Below are 27,414 nucleotides of genomic sequence, written 5' to 3'. Positions count from 1 at the left end.
CATTTGCATTGCACCATTTAGGTAAAGGAACGCTCGGAAAAACAAAGCTATATTTTTGTTTCGAATTGTGCAAATACTTGGAAACATGACTGAAGGATGCCTATGAAGTGCAGTCTGAGAAGAGGTGGCCTGCAAAGAGGTTATTTTAATGAATGAGAAAGTACTCATCGATTACTTGAAACATTTTTAAAATGTTACCTTTGAAAAATAAAGTAAAAGTGTGTCAGAAGGAAAAAGTGCACATTTATTCCGTCAAAATAAGTGACATTAAAAATACTGGTATATTACATTTTTCATTTTCTAATTTATATACACTTAGGTTTATTCAACTATTACACTATTTTACCATAAGAATGTTTATTCCCCATATTTTTACATTATCACATCTTTTTTCTACACTTTTCAAATATTAAGTATAGAATTTGCTAGAAGTTAAAAAGGAAAGACACATTCTTTCTGTTGAATAATATATCATATTTAACTTAAAGATTATTAACCTTTTAGATATCAAGAACTGAAGCTGCTGGGGTCACATTTATTTGGAGGTCCCAAAATAGCCCTGAGGTCTAAATAGGAAAAGTTCTCCCTTCGAAATAAAACACTGAAATTTACAGAATTATATCTGTACTCCACATTTTTTAATATCCAGAAACTTATCGGATTTTTAGAAACAACAATGAAAATAGCTTTACATTCAAAAAACAGAGCTTATACCAAGATGAAACATCACTGGAAACCCGGCACCCTGTGCAGTCTGATCACACACATCCCCAGACCCCCGATAAACGCCAGGCAGGAAGACCTGAATGAATTGAGAGTTAATAAAATAAAATTAGCTGTTCTGGATTCTCTGAATGGGGGTATTACTCAAATTCCTTCGGATGTTCTGAAGGCTCTCAGGGCTGCTGGTAACATTTCTGGGTGTATAGCTTCCTTGTGTGGTTTTCATCAAATTCAACATAGATGTGCAGTTCCAAACGAGCTTCTAGAACGTCTGTTCCCCAAATGGTGTTAAAGTGCTTCCACGTGACCCCCCAAAACTTCACAACACATCAGGTCAACACAGGCCCTGCTCTACCTGGGATGGCTGGCCCATTCTTGTCTCTCCCCTACATTTTCCTTAAAAATAATACAAAAGTGTCACATTATGATGAAACAATTTCTCTCAAAACCCAAATTGTGCTACCTTTGATCAGGGTATCTAACACTGAGGCAGACTTGGGGAAACCTTGCACTTATAAGGGTTAAATGTGGATTCTATGGTTAGCCTGGTACCAAGTCTCAGAGAAGTCAGCTCCCACCCTGGGGCCACGGGCTGACCGCTCAGCAGAGCTCTCCAAGCAGAGTCCTCTCTGATCAGGGTCCTTTCATGACAAGCGTCAAAGGCCGAGAGATGACCCAGATCCTGCTATAGGACCTTGAGAGGAGCCCCGTAGGAGTCGCCTGGGCAAACATTACCACTGAAGAAAAAGACCTGCATTATGACACACTGGCTGTGTTACACATCCCATTGGCCAGAGTGCCCCCAGTTGGCCTTAGGCTGTCCAGTCCTCCTGAACACACACCATCCAAGCAGGTCACCCTGACATTCTCCAGGAGCCACAGTGAAGCCACAGGAGCAGTCACCTTTGTGAGCATAAAGCCAGGTCTCCTTTCAGGTCACACACACACGCACACTCACACCTTATCACACACTGCCCACCTTGGCACAGCTTACTGCTGAGGGCTCTCACTGCACTGCAGGGGCCACACCTGTCAGGCAGGTCTTCTTTCAGGCTGGGTCAGAGCAAGGAAACTGTGTATGCAGCATTGCCATTCACCTGAGTCACTCAAAAATTAGTTCATCAATCCAGCTAGTTGTAGGGTTTTCTAGTTCTTTCAAAAAACAACCTCCAGAGGAATGTCTTTAGCCACTTATTTTAAATGTTTAGGAAGAACCCTGTGAATTCAAGGGCACAGAAGTGAGCACCTATTCAAGTGTTATACAGATGCCCAAAACAAGTTCTAAATGCACTGGGGCGCAAGATCGAGGAGAGAGCAATCTGGGTGTTGGGAAGAACCGTTCTTGTGTTTAGTGCTCTGTGGCTGACAACCCTGCTGGATGGTTTTCTACCCCGTACAGGTGCTGTCATAAACATGGCTTTGTCATCTTATAAGGAGCGATTGGGCCTGACCTCCACCTCTCCTTCCCCAGGACACCCTGGCCCTCGTGGCAGTTGCCCAGATGAGACAGGGCTAACTTGAGCCTGCTGCACGGGAAACTGAGGCCCAGGTCCACAGGGCCAGGGCCCTGAGGTTGTGTGTGTGGAATACCCCAGCTGGGTGCAGAATCCAAACAGCTCCCCACCATGGACAGAAAGGGTGCTGAGCATGTTAGAATTTCCCAACACCGTAAACAAGAAAAAGTGCTAGTGTTTTGTCATGTAAAGGACTGGTTGGTACTAGGAGCTTCCAATAGTTTGTGATAAATCTTAATACTACCAGGAACAACCATGTTGTATTAAAATGGAAAAATGAGCGAACGTGAATCTCCAGGTGAACCCGGGGAAAGGAAAACACCGAAGAGCAGGGCTGTAACTCAGCTCCCAGAGCAAACGGAGCGAAATCATGAAAAGGCCGTCTTCTCTCCATGTGAGCGGGAAGGGGGAAGGCAGCGCTCTTGCCAGAGGCTGCAGCCACCAATCAGACCCACTCTTTAGTCTTGGCTCATTTATTTACCTCTCAGGGATGCCTTCTTCATAACTCAGTGCCCACGATTCTTCCCTGGGGACAGCAGGCTTCCCTTCCCTCGCAGGGCCAGGGTCTGGCCGCACCCCATGCAATTCAGTTTCACAGACAGCAGCCTCGTCTCCGCGCTCGCTGGGCCCCCAGAGACCTGCTCGCCCCGACAGCAGAGGGGGTGGGCAGAGGCAGCCTGGGACGGTCCCTCTGGCCCACAAGGCCCATTTTCCAGCAGACGTCATGAAATGTACCCTTTTCAGCAAAATGAGCCTCGAGTCTTAGGAGGGCCCGCAGTTGAGATGACGGAGGTATTGCAATCTCCCGTCTTCATATTCCTGAGGTGTCTCATGCTGCCCGGTGGGGGGGGCATCGGAAAGCAAAGGCCCTGATGCTACGCGCCGCGTTTCCCTAGTGCAGCCAAAGCCGTGGAGGTGCGGTCTCTGAACATCAGGCCACTCCGCATGACCTCCCCTCTTTTCCCTCCCTCCCAGCACAAGCATGGTGCCAGACTAGGGGTCTCATACTCGATCCCCATGAGCACATAGAAAACTGAGTCCTTTCCCACCCCACACTCCAATAGCAGATGGGGAGGAGCCCGTTCCAGAGGTCAAAGCACAAATGGCCCATCTGTGTTATCACAGCCCGTGCTACTCACACAGCGGGTGAGTTTAATACAAAGGTTCAAATCCACAGAGGCCACTGAGAGGTGCTGAAATGACTCCATGTCCACCCCAGAGTCATTTCAGGCTCCAGGGTCCTGGGTTTCCAATAACCAGGAAATCTCGACCGAGGGGCAACCCCCAGGCATCTCCCTGGAAAACAGCAGCAATAACGTCTTAGATACATTTCTTCTGTCTAGTTTGATCATAGTTCACACAAACCTAAAAAGTATTAAAATATACTTCAAATTTGCCCCTATGTTTATATATAAATCCCTGAGAAGGTACCTGTCAACTTGAAATTTACTATTTATAGTTAATAAACATTAGGGGTGCAAGCAGACACCAGACCCTCCCCCCTCTGTACATTGAGCAGGGGTGGGTTGTCATCTGTAGGGAGAGAAACCTAGGGTTCCCTCCCTATAAGGGGGGGGGGGTGCGAGAATTCTAAACCACCGCAGAGAAATCTAGCCTTGGCTCACTGTTGGGGCTTTGGTGGTCATGACGCGGTCCTTCAGCAGGGATGGACGCCACGTTGCCTCTCTTAACGGCCTTGCTTTTCTGCCCATTTTAGACCTCAGAGTGGTGGGGCTAGGAATCAGCCAAACTTGGAGAAGAAATGGGCAGAGGGTGAAAAGATAAGTGAGGCAAAAAGAGGAGGTGAAGGGAAGGCAGGGAACGAATGTGACAGGGCCAAGGAGAGATGTGAAAATCAGAAGGGGCCATCAGTGCCCCTGACCCTGACCCTGGAGGACAGGGGCAGGGAATGACCCCTGAGTGAGATAATGCAGCCCTCCCATTCAAAGCAACAAATATATATAAACACAAAAAATGATCTTAAAGGAATCCAGATGAGACCGTCAGGGAGACCACTCCCACCTTGGGGACCAGCCCTCATCCCATCCAAGGGGACTTGGCCAATCCCAGCTCTTAGGCAGAAGGCTGACCTGCAGCCAGCTACTAGCAGTGATGCTCAAAGTGGGCCCGCCCTCTGTGACATTCTTCTCGTGCCTTTCTGGGATGAGGGAGGGACTCACTACAATCTGGCTTTCAAAGTTGAATTATCACCACACCTATCCCTCGTCAGTTCAGATGCAGTGTGCAATATGGAGGGTTTTCGAGAGGATGACACCCCTGATTGCCCAATGCCTCACGGTGCTGAGTGGGAGGGAACAGAGAGAGGCCAGTGCCACCCCACCCACAGCATGGGACAGCCGGGCTCTGGTCCCGATGTAGCAAGGAGCACCATCTGACCTGTGAAGGAAAGAGCTTCTAACTCGGTCTGTAATATTTTTAATCTATAGCTCCCAAGCAGGATGCAATTTAAATAAAGTGCTGTAAGGATGTCAGTAGTGCATATGTGATACGTACTCTACAACCCAGATGGCCAGAGATTCATGAGAATTTCTCAGTGCTTTGCAGATTTAAAAAAAAAAAAAAAAAAGTATGGACAGAAAACGCCCTCTGAGAGTTCAGGGCCCAGGGCGAGTCACATCCATGCTCGGCCAACGTTCCCACACCCTGGAAATTCCACAGAGCCCGTGAGGGTAAAGTGAACATCGGGGCAGCTAGCAAGGAAAAGGAAAGGAAGCCCACCCGGGGGACCTCTGGAACTGGGCCTGGGGGAGGCAGCCGCCCGGCCCTCTCCAGGGGCGTTTGCCTAAAACAAGGCTGCTTCACAGTCAGCTCTAATCCCTGTTTCCCTAACAATCACCCCTCTCCCCATCTCAGTGGTCTTCCCTCTGGGTTCCTTATCCTTTCCGCATCTTTTTTACATTTTAACAACATCTGAATTCAATTTATCCAAGAGCACATAGGACTTAATTTTGCATTTCTAATAATAATAATGTATTAGATTTGCCCCGTTTATCCCTTGCTTAAAATGAGTGTAGTTCTAGCAATGACCCCGTGATTCTCCAGGCACGGTTTCACACTCTGAGGACAGGGTTTTCGCCACTGCTGTTACCGTGTAAGAGCTTAAAAAATGATGCGAGGAACCCCGAGGCTGCTCACTTGGTCATTTTGCTGTAAAAAGGTCTCTATCAAATAGAAACACATGCTTGGCATCACTTAGTCCAATCAGCAGGAATATACGGGGCTCCCTGCGTCCCCACAAGGAGAAGGAAAGGTGAGACCAAACCCTGACAGCAAAAAAAAAAAAGGGGGAATTTCACAAATTCCGTAGGAAACCGTAGAGATGCCACAAGGCGTTCCTGCTGGGAACAGTATTTTAAACAAAGGGGCTTCAGATAAAAGCATTAAAACTGTTTTGAATACAAACAGCCCGCCCCGGTCAAACGCCGCAGATTTGGTCATGATTAGAATACAAAACGGTACAGAAAAGGCCCTTTGACAAATTGGTCTTAAAAGTGCCCCGAGGCTCCAGAGGCAGACTTCCCCGCAAACCGCCCGCGAGGCGCTCCGGCCGCGGGGAGCCGGTTTCGGGCAAACCGGCCGGCGCTCGGCCCGCATCCCTCCCGCGCGCAGCCCGAGCCCACGCGGCCGCTTTCTGGGGCCCCGGGGGCGCTGTCCGGGCGCGGAGGGCGGGAGGGGGCGCCCCCTGGCGGGCGCGGCGGCCAGGGCCTCCCGCAGCCGCCCCGGGCCGCGCCCCGCGCCCCGCGCGCCTCACGTCCGCTTCCTCCAGGGCGCCGCCCGCCGCTCCCTCCGCGCCTTGGCCGCCCGCTGCTTCTCCGCCTCCTCCGCCTTGCGCTTCTCCTCCTTGGCCTCCTTGTACCGCCACTTGGGGAGCTGCAGGTGGCCGTCGTCCTTGGCGCCGCCCTTGGCGGGCGCGCGCTCGGGCTGGAAGGTGGGCGTGGGCGCCTTGGTGACGCGCACCCGGGGGACGACCGCGGCGGGCCGCACGCTGCTCCCCCGCAGCAGCGGCAGGGACAGCAGGCTGGCCTTCCGCGGGGCGCCCGGCGGCGGGGCGCCCGGGAGGCTGGCCCTCAGGGGCCCCTCCCGGGAGAGGCCCACCGCCTGCGAGGTCCGAAGCTGCTGCTGGGTGCCCTCCACCTTGCCCCCCTCCTGGGCGCGTGTGCCGGGGGCCTCCAGGATTTCCTGCACCGCCAGCCGCCTTTTCCCCACGCAGGGGAGGTCCTCGGGGCACACGGTCTGGCAGGCGACGGCCACAGCTGGGCTGTAGAGACTCGTGGTCATCCTGACCATGCGGTCCAGGACACCCCCGTCCTCCAGGCCCCGGCGCCGGCGGGAGGTGAGCGTGGCGCGCGCGAACTCGGCGAGCCTCTGCAAGCAGCTTTTGGAGCTCGCTGGCTTCGGGACCCCCTCGAAGGGCAGCGGCAGCTCGAGCTTGTACTTCTCCCCAAACTGCTCCGGGCAGGGTCTCTCCAGCAGCCTCTGGATGAGGCGCACCGCCTCGGATCGCCCCGTGTAAGTGGCCCACTCCTGGGGTGACATCCCCCGGTGGGGGTCCCTGGCGTGGACATCTGCCCCTGAAAAACACAGTTATGAGTGGAAGCAACAAGAGCCTTCCCCTCCCACAGGCAGGAGCCAAAATTCAGTGGCATGAAACAAAGGTCAAACTTCTAAAACCTAATCACAGACTCCACCCCCAGCCAGGTGGATGAACCTGCCTCTGACTGTCACCTGCTGTGTTTACTATTATTAGGCACCCCACCTTTAAGTGCTCCATTTACGGGCTTCTCTTTCCTAAGTAAAACCACCTGAACTCAGCACCGAAATCTTAGAATATTTGAAGAAATGAGATTTCTTGGCTTCCCAGCAACGGAGAGTTGAAGACAACACAGGTGCTCTGTGAACACTTGACTGACGCGGCTAGAATATTCTAAAAATTCTAACAGTACAGGCCTTTGCATCTATTATCTCCCTACCTCACAGATCTCTGTGAGAATGCTACCGTTGTGATATTGCAGAAACGGGAGGCCATCTACCCCTCACAATGGGCGGTTAGTTGATTGTGGCTCTGTCTTTACCAGACAGTGCGCTTCTCCAGTACAGAGGCCAAGTCTCACTTGCTTTTGTTTCCTCAACACATATCATCCTGGCTGGTAGGAGGCATGCATTTAATAAAGGTTTGTTACAGGATGGATGGTAGTCACTGAGGCCGGGAGACCTGCCTGAGGTCTCAAAGCTGGTAAGAGAGAAGGTCTCCTGACCCTCGGCCCCATGCACTTCCCACCTCCCCACAGGGCAGCCCCTTCCTCAGTGACAGTTTTCTGTGTCAACATGGTCAGGCTCTAGTACTTGGGGATTTAATCAAACAAAAAGCAGCTGTGCTGTGAAGGTATTTTGTAGGTATGGTTAACATCCACAATCAGTTGACTTGAAGTCAAGGAGACTACCTGAAATAATGTGGGTGGGCCTTGTCCAACGAGCTGACAGTCTTAAAAACAAAAGCTGAATTTCTGGAGAAGACTCTAGCATCAGCTCCTATACAAGTGTGTAGCTCGTTGGCTTGCCCTACAGATCTCAAGCTTGCTAACTCCCAAACCATGTAAGCCGATTCCTTAAAACAAATCTCTTTTAATAAAATAAACCTCTTAATATATATCATTCATTGGTTCTGTTTCTCTGGGGAACCCTGACTCCTACATCCTCACAGTCTCACTTACACTAGTCACTTCTTAATAAATCTCCCCCATACCACCCGCTGGCCCCTCCTAATATTTCATAAATTTCAGCTTGGTAGTAAAATAAGAATTAATAAGGAACTGCTGTTCAATTCATCTTGGTCCAATCTCAACCCCATATACAGTTAAAAATCATTCAGGATTTCAAGTCCCATTAGTCATGTTTCCACTGGCAAAGCAATGTGGAGAAGTGGGGCAATTATCTAGTCTGCAAGCTCCCCAGGGGCCAGGCTGGTGGGGGTTTCCATCCCACACAGACCCAGGTGCCTGACACGTGGTGACTGGTCAATAGGTGATGAACTGAGAACAGCAGGGGAGCCCAGCAGCCCCCAGGGGCCCTACGGCCCAGGCAAGTCCAGCTCACCTGATTTCACCTGGCAATGCTTCTAATTCTGTGACGCATTAAAGAACAGCCATACTAAAAGAGTGGTAATTATTTGGAACTGGAAATCAGGATGGAACTCATTAGCTAGAGCACAATTTATAAACGGACTGAAATGAAAAGGGGGCAGTAAAAGTGTCATTGCAAAAATAGATGACACATTAAACCTTAATTAATTGCATGTCACTTAAAAAGGAACAAACTGCAAAATTTAAATCTTAATGAACACTGCTTGAAAGAGACATTTTTCAAATGCTAATGGAAAACTAAAGGAGCAGCTGTCCAAAGTTTAGCACGCCTCTTTCTGTTCCTCTTGCACCTTTGCAAGACAGTCTTGGAAAAACAGACATCTGAAGAACAAAGGCCATTCTGACTATAATAGCCCAAGGATCTGATTCCTGTTATAAATCAGGGAATCACTTCTTAAGAAATTACTGTTAAGGGTGATATTAATGGCCTGGACATAGTGATTAAATCATAAAAGACAAGAACTGATAGTTCACACTTTGTACATACTGTATACCTTTCAGAGAATATGGAAAACTTCCGAAACACTACTGTATCCATCTTCTCCCCATGAGGCTATTGGCCTCCTGGCCTCCTACTCACTGTTGTTTCGCCCAGGGCGCCAGCCAGGCAGACAAGAGTTGGGCTCCTGCCAGGGGGTCCATTTGCTACCATTGTTGAGTGCTGTGAGTTGTCTACACAAAATCCTCTCTTTTATTCAAGGGAGCAACATACTCAGTTCTAAGCAAAGCACCATGATTGGTCTAACCTAGGGTTTCACAACCTTGGCACTATTGACATTTTCAGCCAGATCATTATATGTTGTGGGGGCTGTCCTGTGCACTGTAGGGCTTTTAACAGCATCCCTGGACTCTACCCACCAGATGCCAATGGAATCCCACCAGCTGTGAAAACTAAAAATGTCCTGGACCTTGCCTAATACAATCCTGTTCCCCATCTGAACCCCAAAGAGAAGGCTATTGCATTCTGCTGAAAGAGACCATGTGGCTGGGGCTGCTGCTTTCTGTCTGAAGCATAAATCTGCAGCCTGGAGCTTGATGGCCATACTGCAAACCTGAGGTGACCGGTCAGCAGCTGGGAGAGGAGGTGCGCTAAGTGGACCAGGGGAAGGAACCTGGGTCTGTGATGCCCTCATGGACCAGGGCCAGTTGTGCGTGGTGACTGCCTACCTCAAAACTTCTAGTGAAGTGAGAAAAACATACGCCTATCTTCTTTAAACCACAGTCAAGTCAGGGTTTCTGTTCCTCACAGCAAAAACATCCTACACAGGTCCTGAAGGAAAACAAGCTACCTTCCATCACTCATTCTCAGGATGCTTTTCCCAGGGAGTCATGGCAGGTCCATGGGGCCAGCAGGAGACGGGCAGAGCCCAGGAGCATCACTTTCTTCCCTGTTTCTCCCAGCCCCCATCCCCATGTTATCCACCCTTCAAAGCCCAACTCTGTCTCCCTCCTACCCAGAGGCCTTTCTGGTCACACAGGACCCCTGTGGACCAGTCCTTGAAGCTCCCCTCCTGTGCCCCCTCCGACCTGCATCGAGGTATAATCAGTATGACAAGTCGGGATGCAGGGTCACAGGAAAGAGCCCCTGATGGGCATCAGATCATCCAAATTCCAGCCCACAGCACAGGGAGGGGAACTGCTGAAGATTTAATGTGCCCAAGAGCTCCCCTTCCCCAAGGGATGGGAGTTAGAGCAAATATACCCCGGCTTCCCTGGCCTACCCCCGCAAGGCATTCCTGAGATGACCTGTATTATATCTTTCAGAGGTTCTGGGAAGGGCTGGCTCCACAAGGGTCACCAGCTCATCAACACAATGTATTAGCTTTCCAGTTGTCCTGGTCTCATTTCCCTGTCCTTCACACCACTTCCCAAGGTCATCTTCCAGGAAAAGGACTTGCCCCCAAGTCCTTGCCTCTGGGTTTGCTTTCATGGGTACCCAAGCTCAGACATGGCCCTGGGTGCTATGGAATGCCTAGTTTTTAGCCCCTTTTCTGCTTAACAACTTGAAACTATTCCAATTGGGCAAATTCTCAGTTGATGGGAAATTCACGCTTTCCTTATAAACAGAACGAAAGCTCTTAGTGATATCATCCCCTTTGGTTTTTCCAGAAGTACACAGTCAGGGCCAGCCTAGGACGGCACGAACATACGGTCAATGCCATAACGTGGGTGCCTCTGCTCCCAGTTCCTCGAAACAGCCTCCGCACCTTCTGCTCTGCTCCCTGGAATCACAAAAGACTCTGAGTGTCCTGTTTGCTTCCCAGCTATGGCAGCGATGACCACCAGCCCCGGGTGTAAAGCCAGCTCCCGTAAGCAAGTCTGGAACCTGCTGACCTCGCCGAGTTCTGTCTCTTCAGAGACGACAGAGTCCTCCACACGGCTTCCAAGAGCCGTATTTAAATAGGCCTGTCACTTTGGGGCATTAATATTCCACTGAATTAACATGGTTCTGCAGCCTTCCCTGCGATTCCCATCAGCAGAGCTGATGTTACTCCTTGGGAAGTCAGAAACCAAAGAGCCAAGAAATCAGTTTTTCAGAACCTGGTTATAATTTTATTAAAATCCAAGGTTCTGATCTTTCTAACATTATCTTGTTCTGCCTGACATCAGATAAGAGCTGATAAGTGTCTGTAAGTTCTAAACTATTGGAAAAAATATATAGTTTTGAGGCGGGGGGCTGGGGGAGCGAGGGAGATCCAGTTCAATGACTCATTATTTCTAAAAGGAAATGGTTCCTATTGAATATAATGACAACGCAACTCAGAAATTCAAACTCAGGAGCAGAAATACACTGCCCTTGACAAAATGAGGGTGAGATGCACATTTTCACCCCAACCATCAATGTGTAATAATGCTGATGCCTTTTGCTTTGAAATGGCCACAGGACGACCATCCTGTGATCAGCTCTCAAGGTACCTTTCACAGCTGTACATAAATGCCAATCCTCGTACAGTTAAAAGCTTTTGCTTTACCTAATATTAATATATTCAATGGAAATAAGAAGAAAAAAATACTTGTGCAAATTTTAAAAATATCTCAACAAGTATCCTGATTGCTGTCCACCAAACCCAGGGAAGACATTCCATCACATTTTGCTTCTTTTAAAACATATATACGCATCTACTATAAAGGGCAAATGAAACTCTAAACTCCCTTTCCTGGGAATAAAAAACTGAAGCAAACTTAGTAGTAACTCTAGAAAACGAAAACATTCTAGAAGTGAGACACTACAACCAAAGCCTCAGAGGGTGGGGAAAAGCTCCCTGAAAAGGTGCCAGGTTTTTATTTTAAGAAGGAATCTAGGACAAGATGGAAAGAAGAAAGTATATGGCGGGGGGGGGGGGGGGGGCAGGTCTCTTTTCACATTTTCCACCTTTTCCCATTTACACCAGTTACATAAGTGGTTCTCGTTAGGTGGCAACTGTACCACCCTCAAGGGATGCTTGGCAATGTCTGGGGACAATTTTGGTTGTCAATCCTGGGGGATGCTACAGTCACCTGTTGTCAGAGGCCAGGGAGGCTGCTGAGCATCCTACAATTCCCAGGACACCCCCAGCCACAATCACCTGGCCCAAAATGTCAATAGTGCCAAGACTGAGAAACCACAAGTTACATGCTTATTGCCCTCAGTAAGAAAGCTTAAGTGCCTCATCACAAGGATATTTTTCAAAGGGAATAATATTCCATATTTTTTCATTCATTTAACAGATAATTATTGAACACATAAGTTCACCAAAAACAATAACAACAATAATAACCAACACTGACTGAAGGCTTCCTCCATTCCAGGCACGAGTCCAAGGGCTTTTCACATGTAAACTCACTTGATCCCCATCATGACTTCCTGCAGTAGCTACTGTCATTCATCTCATTTTATAGAAGGGGAAACTGAGGCTTAGAACATTAGGTGACTGACCGCTGGTACAGACAGGATAAGTGAAGGAACTAGAATTTTAAACCAGGGGTCCTGACTTCTGAGCACATTCTGTTGACCATTCTGTTCTGACCCCATAGAGTTCAGGAAAGAACACACTCAAGGTCTGTACTCGTGCGGATTCTTCTAGACTCTAATGGTGCAGGGCTCATGGGGGAGGAGACAGGAAAAGGAGAGTACATAAGACCTAATGCCAAACTTGTTATCCAGATAACTGAGTGGGGGGGGAAACAACATCAGCAATGAACACACTGCCTGTAAGCAGGCCCCTCTCGAGAGAGCCCCCAAAGGTGTTTCTGTAGCCCTGTGAATGTGGAACCATTGCCTGAAACCTCCCCCAGGCCCGGGAGGAAAGCAGAACAACAGCAGAACCCGGGCATTTGCCAGAGAGATTGGAGGGCAACTGACCCACAAACAAAAGGGTTCAGGATTCAAATTAACTCACTGGGGAAAATGCACAGATGTGACGGACACCACACATTTTTGGTTGAAAAAGTAAATTGCTAACAATCTACACTCCATTATAACTAAATCCAGAGTAAAAGCAGATGAAGCTTCCCCCCAACACAGAAGCACCTTGACTGCCATTTAATCAGGAGCAGCATCTCTCCCTGACACAGGACAGGCAGGGTTTGTCAAAACTGATGTCTCTCTTCCGAAACTATCACTGAGTCAAAAGCACAGCCAATGGGGTTAATTTTAAGTATCATCTTTTTTATTTCCAAGAAAGTTTTCATCTTCGAAGCCTCTGTCTTCATCTACTGAATTTACTCTTCTTACAGCATCCCCTGAAATACTCAGGCTAAAGCAGGAGGGAAAGAACCTAAATCAAGTTGCGAATCTTACAACGCAACCTAACCACAAGGAAAACGGACAGGCTCAGGCTGGAGGACACTTCACAGTGGCCAGTATGGACACGGCCAAGGCATGGCCAAGACTGAGAAACCGCCACAGGCCAGGGGGAACTGGGGACCCGTGACAACTAAATATGGAAGCCTGGATGGGACCCTGGAACAGAGAGGGGCATTCATGGAAGAACTGGCAAAACGTGATCAAGTCTGGAGTTTGGTGAATAATCACGTACCAGTGTCAGCCTCTCGGTGAGATGCTAACACATGGGGAGACGAGTGAGGGCTGTGTGGGGACTCTGTCCTATCTTTGTCACTTTTCCATGCAACTGAAATGATTCCAAAATAAACGTTTATTTTTTAAAAAGTAAGTTGCCTAAACAGAATGACTAGCCTAGGCTGAGGGCTGGAAGAGTTTGGTTGCTATCCTTGGGATACAAAGATGGGAGGGGAAATGCCACCTCTCCGGGAGCCACAGACCAAGTGGGATTGGCTGAGCCCAGGGCCAAGAACAAAAAAAGTAAGTTAAAATAATGAAATTAAATAATGTTGACAGCAGCATCTCACACTGATTGAGACGTTAGAGGCTCACCCTGTGCCGGACCCTGGGGTGTACTTTACTCATATTTTCTCATTTAATTCCTAAAATAATCCCATAAGGTTGTGCTAATGATGATCGTGATTCCATTTTAGAGTGGGGGCATGAACTAGGGATTAGTCACATGGAATTTAGCTTAGTAATTCATTAAATCTGCGTAGGCTTGGAGAGTTTACAAAGAATTGTCCCATCTCATCCTCAGGGAGGTGAGAAAGAAGCCACCGCTCCGCTCCCATTTCATAAACGGAGACAGGAAGGTTCAGAGATGAAGGCGCTTCCTCCAAAGTCACAGACTGAGACCTTCCCACTCTGTGACAACTCACAGGAAAGGGAGCCGCCACACACATCAGCATGTGACTCCAACCACCAAGCAGAGATCTAGGATGGCAGCTGGGCTCACCTGCCACCCCTGTGCCCACCTCCAACAGGACAGCCTTGCCATTCAGAGCCAAGACCAGAACGCACACATCTGAGGAAGGACAGAGAGCTCTTCAGTGGGCAAGGGGGGTGTCCTACAGGGGTGACCAGTGCGGTGACGTCCCAGGCCACCCTGAAGGTGGCTGCCTTTCTCAGTTTCACCTCGGCTGATGACAGCCACGAACCTCAAATAAGCTGTTCTTTGATGCACCCACTAGTCTTTTTTCAAAGGACTGATTCATCCCTTCAGCACGTCCTCTTTAAGGAAGCAAAATCTGCATTTCCCAGTCCCGGGACCACGCCGGACAGGTGGGGACGTACCTGCTAGCATCAGGGCTCGGATGCACTCCGTTCGGCCCTGCATGGCAGCTTTCATCAGGGCCGTGAACCCAAACACGTTCCTCCTTTCAAGGTCAAGGCCAGGGAAGTAGTTCAACAAATAGTTGGTGATGGTGGTATGCCCTGCAAAGAGATTTGCACACATGAATTGACCACACTCCACGAAGAGTGCTCATTCCAGTGAGGTCTTCCTGGAGAGAGAGGAACATCGCAGGGTCACCTCCAGGGCCCACCCGTCGGTGCGTGTGAGTCTGCCCCTCAGACAGCAAGGAAGAATTCCCAGCCACGGCGCTGCTCTCTGCCGGTTCGTTCTTGCTCCCTTCGCCGACGCCCTGGGAGCGCAGCTGTCCCCTCACACTGTGAAGGAGGGACGGCGAGTAGCCAGGCTGCTGGGGGTGGCGCCCAGAAATGCTGCGCTAGCCTCAGCAGGCACTGCTGGTCAGGGGAAGGTCCTGGTGCTGTCAGCGCCCAGCACGGACACCGGTGCACAGATGCAAACCCAAGAATGAGTCTCAGGGCCACTTCCCAGGGCTCCCAGGCTTCAGGGAGGAGAAAGACATCTTTGCAGCGGGAAGATAAGCCAGTGCACACTGCCACCCTCTGTTACTGCTCAAAAGTGTCCGTCTCTGTCTCTCATACACACACGCACGATTACACACAGACACACACGCACACACATGCATGTGCAGGGACCCCAGGCAGTGTTGCTACCAAGATCCTCAGCCAGAAACCCAAGCAGGTAAGAATCCTCATTTGAGAATATAGGTTTCACCCCCTTACCGTGTCACAGTCTCCAAAACACCTGATTTTCTGCTCATTCTCACCCCCTGAAGTAGGGGTGAAAAGGAGAACATCAGGAAGGGCACTAGGTAGATCTGGGATGTGGCAGGAGGGAGGCCTCCTCCTGAGGATGGGCAGCCTGGAGACCTCGGGGTCACCCGATTGCCCTGCAGTTGACAAGGCTGAGTGAGCTGAGGCCCACAGCCAGTGTCATCCAACATTATTTCCACCCACAGCAGCACCCAGGGGGCGGCCCTCCCATCCCACTTCCTTCCTTGTTTCCTTCCTTGGGGGGCTGCTGCCCAAGCAAGATCAAATCCTTCTCATCAACTTCAAGGTTAAAAACAAACAAGGAAGAAATATTAGAGCGGGGACTCTTCCAGAAACATTGCTGTCTGTCTACTATTGACCTCAGCCTATCTCCTGAACTCACTGCAAAAATTAAAAAGTGAAACATGTAGCTTTTCTGGGAGAGGTACACTGACTAATGTGACCCTGTTGTGGGTTAACAAGCCAGCAACAGGTGGGTGCCACCCTCCAGCTCTGTGACTCACAGGTTCCCACAGAACCTGATGCTTTTTGATGCATTTCAGCCACTGGCCCTCCACTGCCATTCACAGTGCCAGGGGAGGGGCTAATGCTAGCAGTCAGGTGCCCTAAGCAGCTTAATTGCTCTAAACTGTGGGGGGAAGAGTCCTTTGGTCTTAGGTCTGTCGTCCAGTTAAATGCTCTGTGGCACCTGTCAGATTTAGCCAGGGTCCTAGTGAAACAAATTGCAATTGGTTCAGAGCCATTTCTTTAAAGACCTGAAAGAACTTATCTGTCGCAATTTTCAGCACGATGTCCTTTGCACTGATATATTCTAAACACTTTGAACAGGTGGGGAGAGGAAAGACTGAAAATCCACAAAGCAAATGGCCCATTATACAGATCTGTTCTGCGTATTATGGTGAGCTCAGAAAAACCAACATGTGGCCAACACATTCTGACTACAGCTTTTAATAACCCATATATAATCACTCTTGGCTCCCCACCGACTTTCCCAGAATAGCTGAATAATGCCTCTTATACCACAGACAACCTCATACAGTGAAATCAGGGTGGACCTGCTTCTAAGAATGTGTATATATTAACATTTCTTCTTAAAAACCATGACAGTTAACCAAAGGAAGCTTTCCTTTTCTTGGGGGGGGGGGGGGGGGCTAGAAATGGAATAGAGCACCGTCTTCCTTGCATAACAAAACTCAAACATGTACCACAATGAAAAATAGTTTGAGCCCAGTCCGACTTAGAGTAGGGTTTATAGACTAGGATCTCCTAAAGTCCTCAGAAGAAGACCTTTTAAAGGGCAGGCACACCATGCAGACCCCAAGAACATCTTGCCCCCCAATGGTGCTTACCCTGCCTAAGAGAAAGATACAGATGACCCATGGAATAAATCCATGTGAAATACCTTCAGTGGGGTGACTAAACAACAGTGTAGAGAGAGAGCTTAGTACTTAAGAGAGTTGGCTCTGAGAACACCCAAGTCCAAGTCCCCAGTCTGCCACTTAAAATCTGGGTGACGCTGGGAAGGTGAGTCGACTTCACTGAGCCCCTGTTTCTGCATCTGGAAAATAGGAGGTAATATCAACCTCACAATTGTGAAAATTACAAGAGATGCTGTGTTATATAAAAAGTGCCTGATATAATAGACAAATTTCTGGGCAGAAAAATTTCAAATAATTTATGCAGGTGCTATACTTTCAAAGAGGTGAAGCACAACAATGCACTCCTCAACTTGTGGGTTCCCTCCAGAGAGTAGAACATGGAAAGGTGGGAGGGGAGAAAACTTTACAATAGAGAAACCAGCAGACACAACCTCAGCCAGGTGATCAAGGTCAACATCAACAGTGACAAGTCACACTGATAACATGTACTAACAGTCTTTGTTTGACCGAACTTTAGTCAGGCTCCTGAACCTTCTCCTAGGCCCATCAGTACACCTCCCTGTAACATCTAGTTTCAGCAAAAATCCCCCACACTTGATATCTGATCAAGCGCCTCTTCCCCCACCATCCCCAGGTGATGACTGGTCACGCTGACCTGTCTTAAGCAACAATCCTGTTAGGTTGGGTTAGCTAGAATCTCCCTTACCCCTAATGTCTCCTTTTAATTTTCCATCCACTGACTTTCACCCTGCTCCTTGGCTATAAGTCCCCAGTGTTCCTTGTTGTATTTGGAGTTGAACCCAATCTTTCCCCCCATTGCAAAACCCCACTGCAGCGGTCTCTACACCTATCAAGACAATCCTGCATAGGGTCTACCTTACCGTCTGTAACAAATGTCACTGAATATTTTTTCTTTAACAGTACCCTTGATGCGATGTGATGAGAATAGCCCTTTCCTCTGTGGCCCTCCTCCTCAAAACCAGTAACTCCAGTCTAATCATGAGAAAAACATCAGGAAAATCCCAGTTGAAGGACGTTCTACAAACTACCTGACAAGTACCCCCCAAACTGGCAAAGTCATAAAGTCTGAGAAACTTCATAGCCAAGAGGAGCCTAAGGGGACGTGACAATTAAATGTGATATGGGATCCTATGTGGCATCCCGGAACAACAACAAAAAGGACATTAGGAAAAAACTGAAGAAGCTGGAATAAAGAATGAACTTGAGTTAATAATAAAAATGCATGGTTATTGATTCATTCGTTGTGCCAAATGTATCATACTGATGTCAGATCCTATTAACAGGGGAAATGGACACAGTGTTTACGGGACTTCTCTGTATAATCTTTGCAGTTTTTCTGTAAGTCTAAACTATCTAAAAACAAGGTTTATTTTATAAAAGGGAGATTTAGCATGGGGCCACCTGACAAGAATACAAGGTAGAGATGACGACTCTTGGCTGGCTACCAGGTGTGGCTCGCCTCCACACTGTCCCCAAGCTTTCTGATGATGGGGGGGAGCTCACCGGGAGGCTATGAAGGACATGCAATGGACAGAAGATAGTTGCCGGGTCCTTGGGAGAGCAGGACAATGGACAGAAGTGTTTGACTCAGAGTGTTCCTGTAGAAGTGAATAGGCAGGTCTCGGTGATTGGCTAAGAGAAAAGAGAAAAGCCAAAGGTGACCCTGGTACCACCACAGTCCTGGTTCCTGGCTCCACTTTGGATGGCCAATGGTGTCTTTGCTGAGAGTGTATGGGGTAGAAATCCATGGTACCCAAGTTTGACTGGATTTTCAACCAGGCCCAACAACACTGCTGTGTTTCCTATTGACTCTCCCTCATTCCCCATGTGAGAAATTTTAAACTTTCCCACTCTTAAGTCACCTACCTCACAAAAAACCCCTTTCCCAGGAGATGACACACCTCTTACTTCACAAAAGGAACAGAAAACACAAGGAGGAAACTTCCTCAGCTTTCCCCAGTAACCCCACCAACATGCCACATCCATGAGCAGTCTCTCCTCCTTCCCTCCTACTGAAAAGGGAGGGTGATGCTTTCCCTAAAGATGCTAATCTCTCCTCCCCTCCAGTACTTGTGTTACCTACCAATTACCTCTTCTTTCTGCTCAACCTCTGCTTCCTTGCAAATCCATCAGATTGCATTCATGACCCAAATTCTTTACCTTGCTCTTTTCCATGTGACTTCAAAATTCTCCTGTCAAGAACTAGGACGTTTGCCAGCATGATGCAAGCAGAATCCTGAAGTCCACTTACTCATCTGGACTCCCTGTCACGTTTGTGCCTCAGCTATCTCCCTAAGAAGGGCGTGTCGGGGCTAACTTGACAGTCCCAGGAACAGGACGAGAAATGCATGAGCGAAGCTGCCCCAGACGAAGTGCCCAAGCACCCCCTAGAACAGGGTTCAGCTCACCACAGACACACAAGCAAAAGCAGTCAAGATCTACAGATGCCAGCCCACACACAGATGCCTGAACAATAACCATAGTTTAGAGTCTGGGGTTTGTTTGCTTGTTATACAGCAATATGCTGATATGCATGCTCAACGGTTTCACAACTTAATGTATATATGACTGTCTTAGTCCATTCAGGCTTTATTAACAAACTACCATAGCCTGGGGTGCTTAAACAACAAACATTTCTCACAGTTCTGGAGGCTGGGAAGTTCATGCCAGCAGGTTCATTAAAGGTCTGCTTCGTGGTTCATAAGTGGTCATCTTCTCACTGTGTCCTTCCATGGCAAAAGGGGTGAGGGAGCTCTCTGGAGTCTCTTATAAGGGCACTAATTCTATTCATGAGGGCTCCACCCTCATGACATAGCCACCTCGAAAAAGCCCCACCTGCTAATACCATCACTTGGGTATTCTGGCATAACATATGGATTTTGACCTGAAGGCAACTGAGAAAAAGCAGACACAAGAAAAGCTCCCTGCCCTCTCCCATTTGTCTAAAAGCAGGACATACATTTTTTTTATTTAATTACTTTCCTCACAGTTTTATTGAGATATAATTAACATACAGCACTCTACAAGTTTCAAGCATACAGCATGACTAGACTTAAATATATTGTGAAATAATTACCACAATAAGTTTAGCTAGCATCCATCATCTCATATAGGTACAAAAAGAAGAGAGGGAAAATGTTGTTTTTTAGACACCATCAGCCTGGAGATGGCACCAGAGAAATCTACATAACAAATTTTACTAACTAGCCTTTATCTACCATTAGTTTCCCTTCCATAGTCTGCTGCTTTCTTTTTTCCTGAAATTTCTCCACAAATGTATTGTTCTTCGGTGAAGATGCCATATAAGCTAGAGATCTAAGCCACCTCCTTGAGTTACTGATTTTTCCCTTGGAATCTCCCATGTATGCATGTTTATAGGAGTCTGGTTTTCTCTTGTTAATCTGCCTTTTACTACAGGGGTCTCAGTCAAAAACTCAGAATGGCAGAGGGGAAATTCTTTTCCTCCCCTAAAGCCCTTCTTCATCCTCAGCTCTGGAACCAAAGCCTGTCCACTCTGCTTTGTACTCACTCAACTCTCCTTTTAACTCAGCTGCGTGCCATTCTTTCACCAACCTGGTGGCCTTTGCGCATGCCAGCCTCTCTGCCTGGAATATTCTTCCTTCCCTCTTACCCAGCTACCTGATGAGCCATCCCTACTGACGCAAGTTCTGCTCTGGTCCCCCAAAGGTGGATTAGGCAACTGAACCATAATGTCACATAACCCACATTCTCATGTGGCCACCACAGTCCTCAAGAGTCTGCTCATGAGTCCAAAACTTCCAACTTACCACAAGTTCGACAAATATTTATTCAATAAAAAGGTCAAAGGATTCCTACTTCTCCTTTGAAAAAAGTACACTTATCATAAAGGTTGTAAGTTTTCAAGCCATAACCCACATTATCTGAGACTAAAGGCCATCACAATGATTAATTATTGATTAATCAAACATTTTACTGGGCTAAGAATCTTGTTTACTCCTTCATTCAAAGAAAGAAAATAGACAATAAACCCATAGTGCTCTAAAAATGGAAAAATGTCACAGAATTTGGGTTGTCTAAAGACTTGGTTGATTTGACACTCGGTACTCAAAATGTTGTTTTCCAAATGAGGCCAGCAGAGGGAAGTGTTGACTTTGGAAATATCACATCCCACAGGCCCTGCCAGAGAAAACACTGGCCACATCCTGAAGATGAAATGCAGATGGGGAGCTCAGACAGGCCTCCCTCCCAGTCTGAGGGTCTGTGGGTCTGTGGGTCTGTGGGGCGAGCAGGTGTCTGACTGAGGAGCAGGGTGAGCCGTTGGCACTGGTCCAGGCTCACTCCTGCCTAGCCAGAGGGCGGGGGCTGGCATTGCAGTGGTCAGTCAGAAGGGCTCCAAAAACTGGAGTTTACAGGAAAGGCAAGGAAATGCTAGGAAACTCCAGAGACTTACCAAGTTCTAACTTCTTAAGTGAAAGAGTAAAAACCAAGAAAAAGGAAAACATTTCAAAATCGTAAAAATCACAGTGATGTCAGACAGAAATTCTGAGCCTGGGCAGTGATAATAAATAAGACAAATAAAATGAAGACACATTTATTCCTGGCTTCTGGCCATGGCATAAATTCTCCTCTGAAGTGAAACCCTCCCCAAACCAGTTCAGAGCCAGGCCTCCCACAGGCAGCCTGAGCTCACCCCTGGCCACCCCGGGAGCCTCACTGCCACGGGGTCCCCCGCAGCAGGAGTAAATAATGCCAGGCTGGCTGGCTCTCGGTACAATTCCTTCAGAAACTTTAAAATAAGTTCAAGAAATAACAAGTTTTCAAGGGTGCATCAAAGATTACTTATATCCAACCGACGACTGTTTTATCACCAGTTCAAAAAGCTCCCTCTGCCTTCTCACTGCGCAGCACTCCTGCCATTTGTTAAAAAGGATCAGGAAACACAACTCCATGCCCGGGACTTACCAGTCACTCCTTTGGTTATCTTACCTTGTATTTCATTCTTGTTAGGGAGGTATGGCAAAAATTGAAATTACTGCCTAAATGAGATTTAGGGATTATTTGAAGATTTGTTGTCATACATTCTCCTTTCTGTTGTAAGGCCTAATACAAATCTGGCTGTATTTTTATTGTGCATTAAGTAGACAAGGAAGTTAGACTTTGCAGAGAATATCTAACAGGCAGATCACGGCGTTTGCATCCTAATTTATTCGCACAGACGCCGAGTGAGTCCCGTAGAAAGCCAGGACTGCCAAGCCTCAGACGTCCAACCCAGTTGCAACAGCAAATAATATTAGCATGTGGTTGTTTGAAGCTTTCCTTAACCACACAGATTCTGCTGGGGCCAGTGTTGTTGACTAGATTGACTAGACCAAGTCAACTGAGGTCATTCGGACGCCCCTGCCAGCCACTTGTTTTGTCTTGGGCCATGTGACCTGGCCATGAGATGTAAGAGAAACTGTGCTGGAGGCTTCTGGAACTGTTTTTCCATCTTAGAGAGCAAAACATGACCGGGATCTGCTCCTCCTTTTTGAGGCCTCTGTGTGTGGCAAAAGGAAGCCATGGTTCTTGGAGCTGCTGGGGCCTTCTTGGGATCATGAGGGAACGGTCAACAGTATTTCTGAGAAGCTGGCCCCAGGTCATGACATCACAGAGCCACCCAATGAAGCAACTCTCCAACTATCGCCTTCAGATGTATGATGTTGCAAGGGAAGGCAATTTCCTCATGTTGAAGCTGTTTCGTTGGATACTCAGTAAATTGCACCCAAAACATCATAAAAGATCCTAGGCCCTGATGAGAATCAGTCAAACACAACTGCAAAAATAAGAACGTCCATTTGGGATTGGCAAATACTGAAAAATGTTCATGTCCACAGCTGGCAAGAACACCCTTGGGAACTAAGTGGGAAGCTTTTTCTAAGGCCATGTAGCAGCAGCCACGTAAATGTGCACATTTAAAATGTGCACGCCCTATGATGAGTTCTAAGACTCTATCCACGCATTACTTCTCTTTCCTTCTCTGCCCTGCTTTTGCACGACGGGTGACCTCCAAACCCTGCCCTGTTCCTTAACCCAAAGTCTCCGGTGTGGCTCAGCAGGGGACTGGGGTGGAAGTTAACAGAGGGGTGTACTTACTCCAGCCTCCCCATCTACCATCCACCCCAAGGGCCTGCTCACTCAGATGTCAGGTCACAGGCCCTGAGAGGCAGCCCTCTTCCAGGGTAACTCTCTCCAAGGTCCTGCCCCTTAACTCTGCCCCACCCCCTCCACTAATAGTCCGTTGATCAGCTCCTGTTCCCAGTCAGGACCCCACCAGGTACACCCTCCTCAGCAATGTACCCCCCAGACACACATGACTTCCCCTTCCCCATGTGCCCTGGACTTCAAGCTTGGGAGGCAGGAGTAGGTGTGTTTTTGTTCTCTGTGGTAGGCCCAGCATTTGGTGCAGCCGTTGGACATGAAGTAACTGCTAAATAAATATTTGTTTTATATAAGAATCTTGTGTAAAATGGATGGACCACTGTTTATTGAACTGTCTCACAGATACTGGGCACGGAGATACAGCCATGAACACACAATCACTCTCAGGAATCTGCCCTGTAAGAAGGAGGTAAATCTTGTGTGTGTCGGTCAGCGCAGAAAGTTATAGATCTATTAAATAATAAAAAAAATAAAATCACAACCTCAGCAGTATTAACTTCTTATAAATCACAGTGGAAGCACACCCTGTGTTTGAAAGGAGAGGCCTGAAAAGGCTAGTAGCTGGAACTTGGTCAATTTGGGAGAGGGAGCATTGGGAGAATGAACTGGTTTGTTTGTTTTTTTTAATACTTTTACAATGCTTTTTTACAGTAAGCACATATTACTAAACTTCTTTTGAAATTAAGAAACCATCGAATAAATACAACTGGTTATGGAATTGGATTTAAATGAGACATCATCTGATTCTAGCAGCGAAAAGCCTAAACAGGCTCTGGTAGAACAGCACATAAAGGCCAAGAACACACCCTCAGTGGCTTTCCTTTATTCGCGCTTTGATTTAATGATAGCTGTGTCTTTCTGACATCTCATGTGAGTCCATGACTCCCCCGGCTTTAATGTCCACTGAGAGACCCCCCAAGCCACCATTTAAAACGAGAGCCTCTAAAGAGGGGTCCCCGGACCAGCAGCACCAGTGTCACCTGCAAACTTGTTGAAACGCTCCACACTCCCCATCTGTCTTAGACACAAGCAGTCCTCCAGCCACACCAACCTACGCCATTCCTAAGACGCACCGGGCTCCCTGTTAGCCCTGTGGCTTTGGGATGTATTGGCTGGACCAGCCTGCCTCTGACTTCTTCACCACCCAGCTCAAGCCTCCCTCTTTCACAACCCCTGTCCGAAACCACCAGGCTAGATGGGGTGTCCTCAGCCCATGGCACCCAGGGCACCCTCCATCAGAGCTCCATCCGATGGCTATTTAACTGGAGAATTACTCAAGAACAGAACTGTCCTTGAGTCCCACACCCCTGGTCCCTGACCTGGTTCCTGGCCAGCAGGCGGTGCTGAATGATAGCCCATGGTCACTGCGTGCCTCACGATGTCCATTCACACTCTCGCAGCTCAGGAAGTTGCGCACCTGGGCTTTCAAAGCCCTCTGTGGGGGCAAAGCTTCACACCCTGAAACCTGATGAGGTGAACATGTATCAGCAGAGCCCTGGCCCTTCTCTAAGCTGGGGGCCTTCTCCACCTCACACTCCCTGAATGAAAAGCTGTGTGCACAGGCTGCTTCTCATTTCGGAGAGTGAAACTGCAGACGCTGGCTTTTCCAGCTCCCTGGGCTTCCTGCTCAGTCACCCTCCTGGCTTTGACACAGGAGCCGGTGGTGCAAGACAGGACAGGCAGGTCTGTCTTTGGGGGCAGCAGCAGATGTTTACTTTCCATAATCAGCATGCAGTGTGGTTCAGGGCATTTTCTCCAGCCTCTCGGCCCTGACCGAGTCAGATTCCCAACAACTCCCTACAACGGAGGCTCCCACGCCTGTTCTTTCCAGCTCAGCCAGAAGCAGCTTCCTTGCAATTGAGAAGCTAACGTGATGCAGTGGATGTCATCTTGGAAGCCAAGAATTTGGAAAGCGGTAACAAAACCAGTTAATACCATGGTTGCAAATGAAGTGTGGCCCTGAAGCGACACGCATAGCTGTCATGTTTGTCTCAAAAATGTCTGAGTGCCGTTCTGGAAGAAAGCCGCAGTACACTGGGCAGTGTCATCATAAGTAGCCCTCCTGAGGTGACAAATAGTCCCACCTTGTCACACTGACACATGCCCAGCAAGTAGCTCCTGGCTCTTCCTTACATCTCCAGGCCAAGTGTGTACGTAAATATGTCCACTTTTATACGTTAACTGTCACTAATACATGGTTATGTCTCCCACAAGGATGGGGTGTGATGTTCTAGGACCTAGGGTCTAGGTGAAGTGACAACGAGATTGGACTTCCTACTCAAAAGCTTTGGGGAGTCTCAGGGTTAGATTTGCCTAATACTGAGCTCTGCACTGATGGGTAAACTCTGCACTGTCCCAAAAGCACGGAAAATGTGCTTACACATCTCCCATTGCCCTTTTCTTGTACCTCTTAGCAGCAGAACAAGATTTCTGCTCATTTTTTGTCCTTAAATTAATGTCACGAGCTGAGGTCATGCACAGGGCCCCACACACACCCTCTCTGGCAGCCTGGATTCTGGGGGGAGGAAAAGCTGGGTCTTACCTGCCTGCGCAGCTGTGATTAGGGCCGTGTTCCCCTCGCTGTCCTGCCAGTTGACATCAACGTGGGGACACTCTGCTAAGACCACCACAACATCCACAAAGCCGTGGTAGCAGGCGACAATAAGGCCGGTCTAGAAATAAAGAGAGAAGCTGGTCAGAGAGGCAGAACCCGAGCATCACCACTGTCCCCAGGGGTTGGACCAGCAGCAGAGGGAACAAGGAGGACCCCGAGTCCCGGTTCTCAGTGGCAGTTTAGAGCAAGCCAGCCATCAGTTCATCCTTAAATGTTCATTGAGCACCGACTACGAGTGAGGCATCTTGCCCGGGAAACATCAGAGACCAAGTTCCCCGCCTTCACGGGGGGCACAGGATGGGGGACACTGCAACATAAACTCTAGGCCTAACGTGTAAGTGTGTTAGAATGTACACTAGGCTAAGAGAGGAGACTGAGTGCAGGCAGGTGTAGCTCTGTCCCAAACAGGGTGCTGGGGTGGGCCCACCAGGGAGACGCGGGGGAGATGAGAAGGAGGTAAGGGAACAACTCGAGGGGACAAGGCAGAAAGGTCCAGGCAGAGGACACGCCTGGCTCTTCCGGGACCAGCCAGGAAGCCATGGAGCAGAGTGAGCAAGGAGGAAGTCAGGAAGCAGAATAGAAAGCTATTCTATCCTGGGAGGCCAGAACAGGATGCTGGGGTCCATACCAGTGTGACAGGAGTGCTCTGAGCGGTCAGCTGCCACTTGTCTTCATGACTCTGGCTGCTGGGTGGGAAACAGACCCTAGGAGACCAGGATGGAAAGAGAGAGACCAGATGGACAGGGGATGCACATAATAGTAAGTATTTGGTCTTTGCCCCCAGTTCCTGGCTTAGAGTTCCTCCAAACCTTAGAATTCTCTGCTCTTATATGCTAATGAGATGCCTCATGGTGGGCGGGTAGGTTGCTTCAGGATGGGGGCTAGTGTCTAGAAAAACCTTCCACCTGATTAGAGGGTTTTAGCTGGTGCATCTTGGTGCCCCCAACAGGAAGGTGGAAGGGGAGATCCAATTTTTGGCAACCTCCAACCATGGTTTCCCAAGAAAAACTATTACAAAAGATTTATCACAAAGGCAAATATTGTCTACTCGCTGTACCCACAGAAGCCCACTTGCAGATGGTTCCCATGCCGAAGCCACAAATGGTTTGTTTTTTAAATTTTAAGCAAAACATTCATAAAAATAAAGTAATATTATTAAGAAAATATAAGCTACCTACAAATGGAAGCCCCTATTTGGAGGTCAGCTAGAAAGTCTAGGCCCTCAAAACACAACCCAACTTTCAAAGTCTGCACACCATAGAAAAGTCAGAGCAACACAAAAAAGAAAAAAAAAGTGAGATGATTCTACTTAAAATTTGTGTTTGTACATCAAAAACCAAAAATAAACGAACCAAAGCCCCAATCGTGCAAGAAGGATGATACAACACCAAGATTCTAATGACATCATTTATTATATTAACAGATTAAAGGGGCGGGGGAGGAAAAAAATGACCATCATCTAAGTGGGTTACAGCTCTAAACACACACACACACACACACACACACACACACACACGCATTAAGAGTACTATCCTCTGTAGAAGGAATGGGAACAGAGGGCATGTGGTGGTTAATTTTATGTGTCACAGTTTTCAATGTACCCAGATATTTGGTCAAATATCATTCTAGGTGTTTCTGTGAAAGTACTTTTGAGATGAGATTAACATTTAAATCAGTAGATGCTGAGTAAAGCAGATTGTTCTGCCTGATGTGGATAAGCTTCATCCAATCAGCTGAGAATCTGAAAAGAACAGAGCAAGAAGGAATTCTGCCTCTGGGCTTGAGCTGCAGCCCTCCCCTGAGTATCCAGCCTGCCAGCCCACCCTGAAGACTTTGAACTTGCTAAGCCTCCAAA

At 48.2% G+C, this 27,414-nt stretch overlaps 1 protein-coding gene across 3 annotated transcripts in view; it reads right to left on the bottom strand.

Moving 5' to 3' along the window:
• Window positions 1-6,005: 6,005 nt before the first annotated feature.
• ANKRD33B (ankyrin repeat domain 33B) overlaps window positions 6,006-27,414 on the bottom strand; it is a gene marked incomplete at its 3' end in the record, with an annotated part of 54,795 nt that continues 33,386 nt past the window's right edge. For all 3 annotated transcript variants that reach the window (XM_081132859.1, XM_081132860.1, XM_081132861.1), the window contains 3 exons: window positions 25,488-25,617; window positions 14,517-14,657; window positions 6,006-6,829 (listed from right to left, as the gene is read on the bottom strand). In XM_081132859.1, the coding sequence (XP_080988985.1) occupies window positions 6,006-6,829; window positions 14,517-14,657; window positions 25,488-25,617 (1,095 nt within the window). The remainder of the gene's footprint in view (window positions 6,830-14,516; window positions 14,658-25,487; window positions 25,618-27,414) is intronic.

This window comes from Miniopterus schreibersii (assembly GCF_964146895.1).
Source record: "Miniopterus schreibersii genome assembly, chromosome: 3".
Lineage (NCBI taxonomy): Eukaryota > Metazoa > Chordata > Mammalia > Chiroptera > Miniopteridae > Miniopterus > Miniopterus schreibersii.
This window is presented reverse-complemented; position numbering and strand designations above follow the sequence as displayed.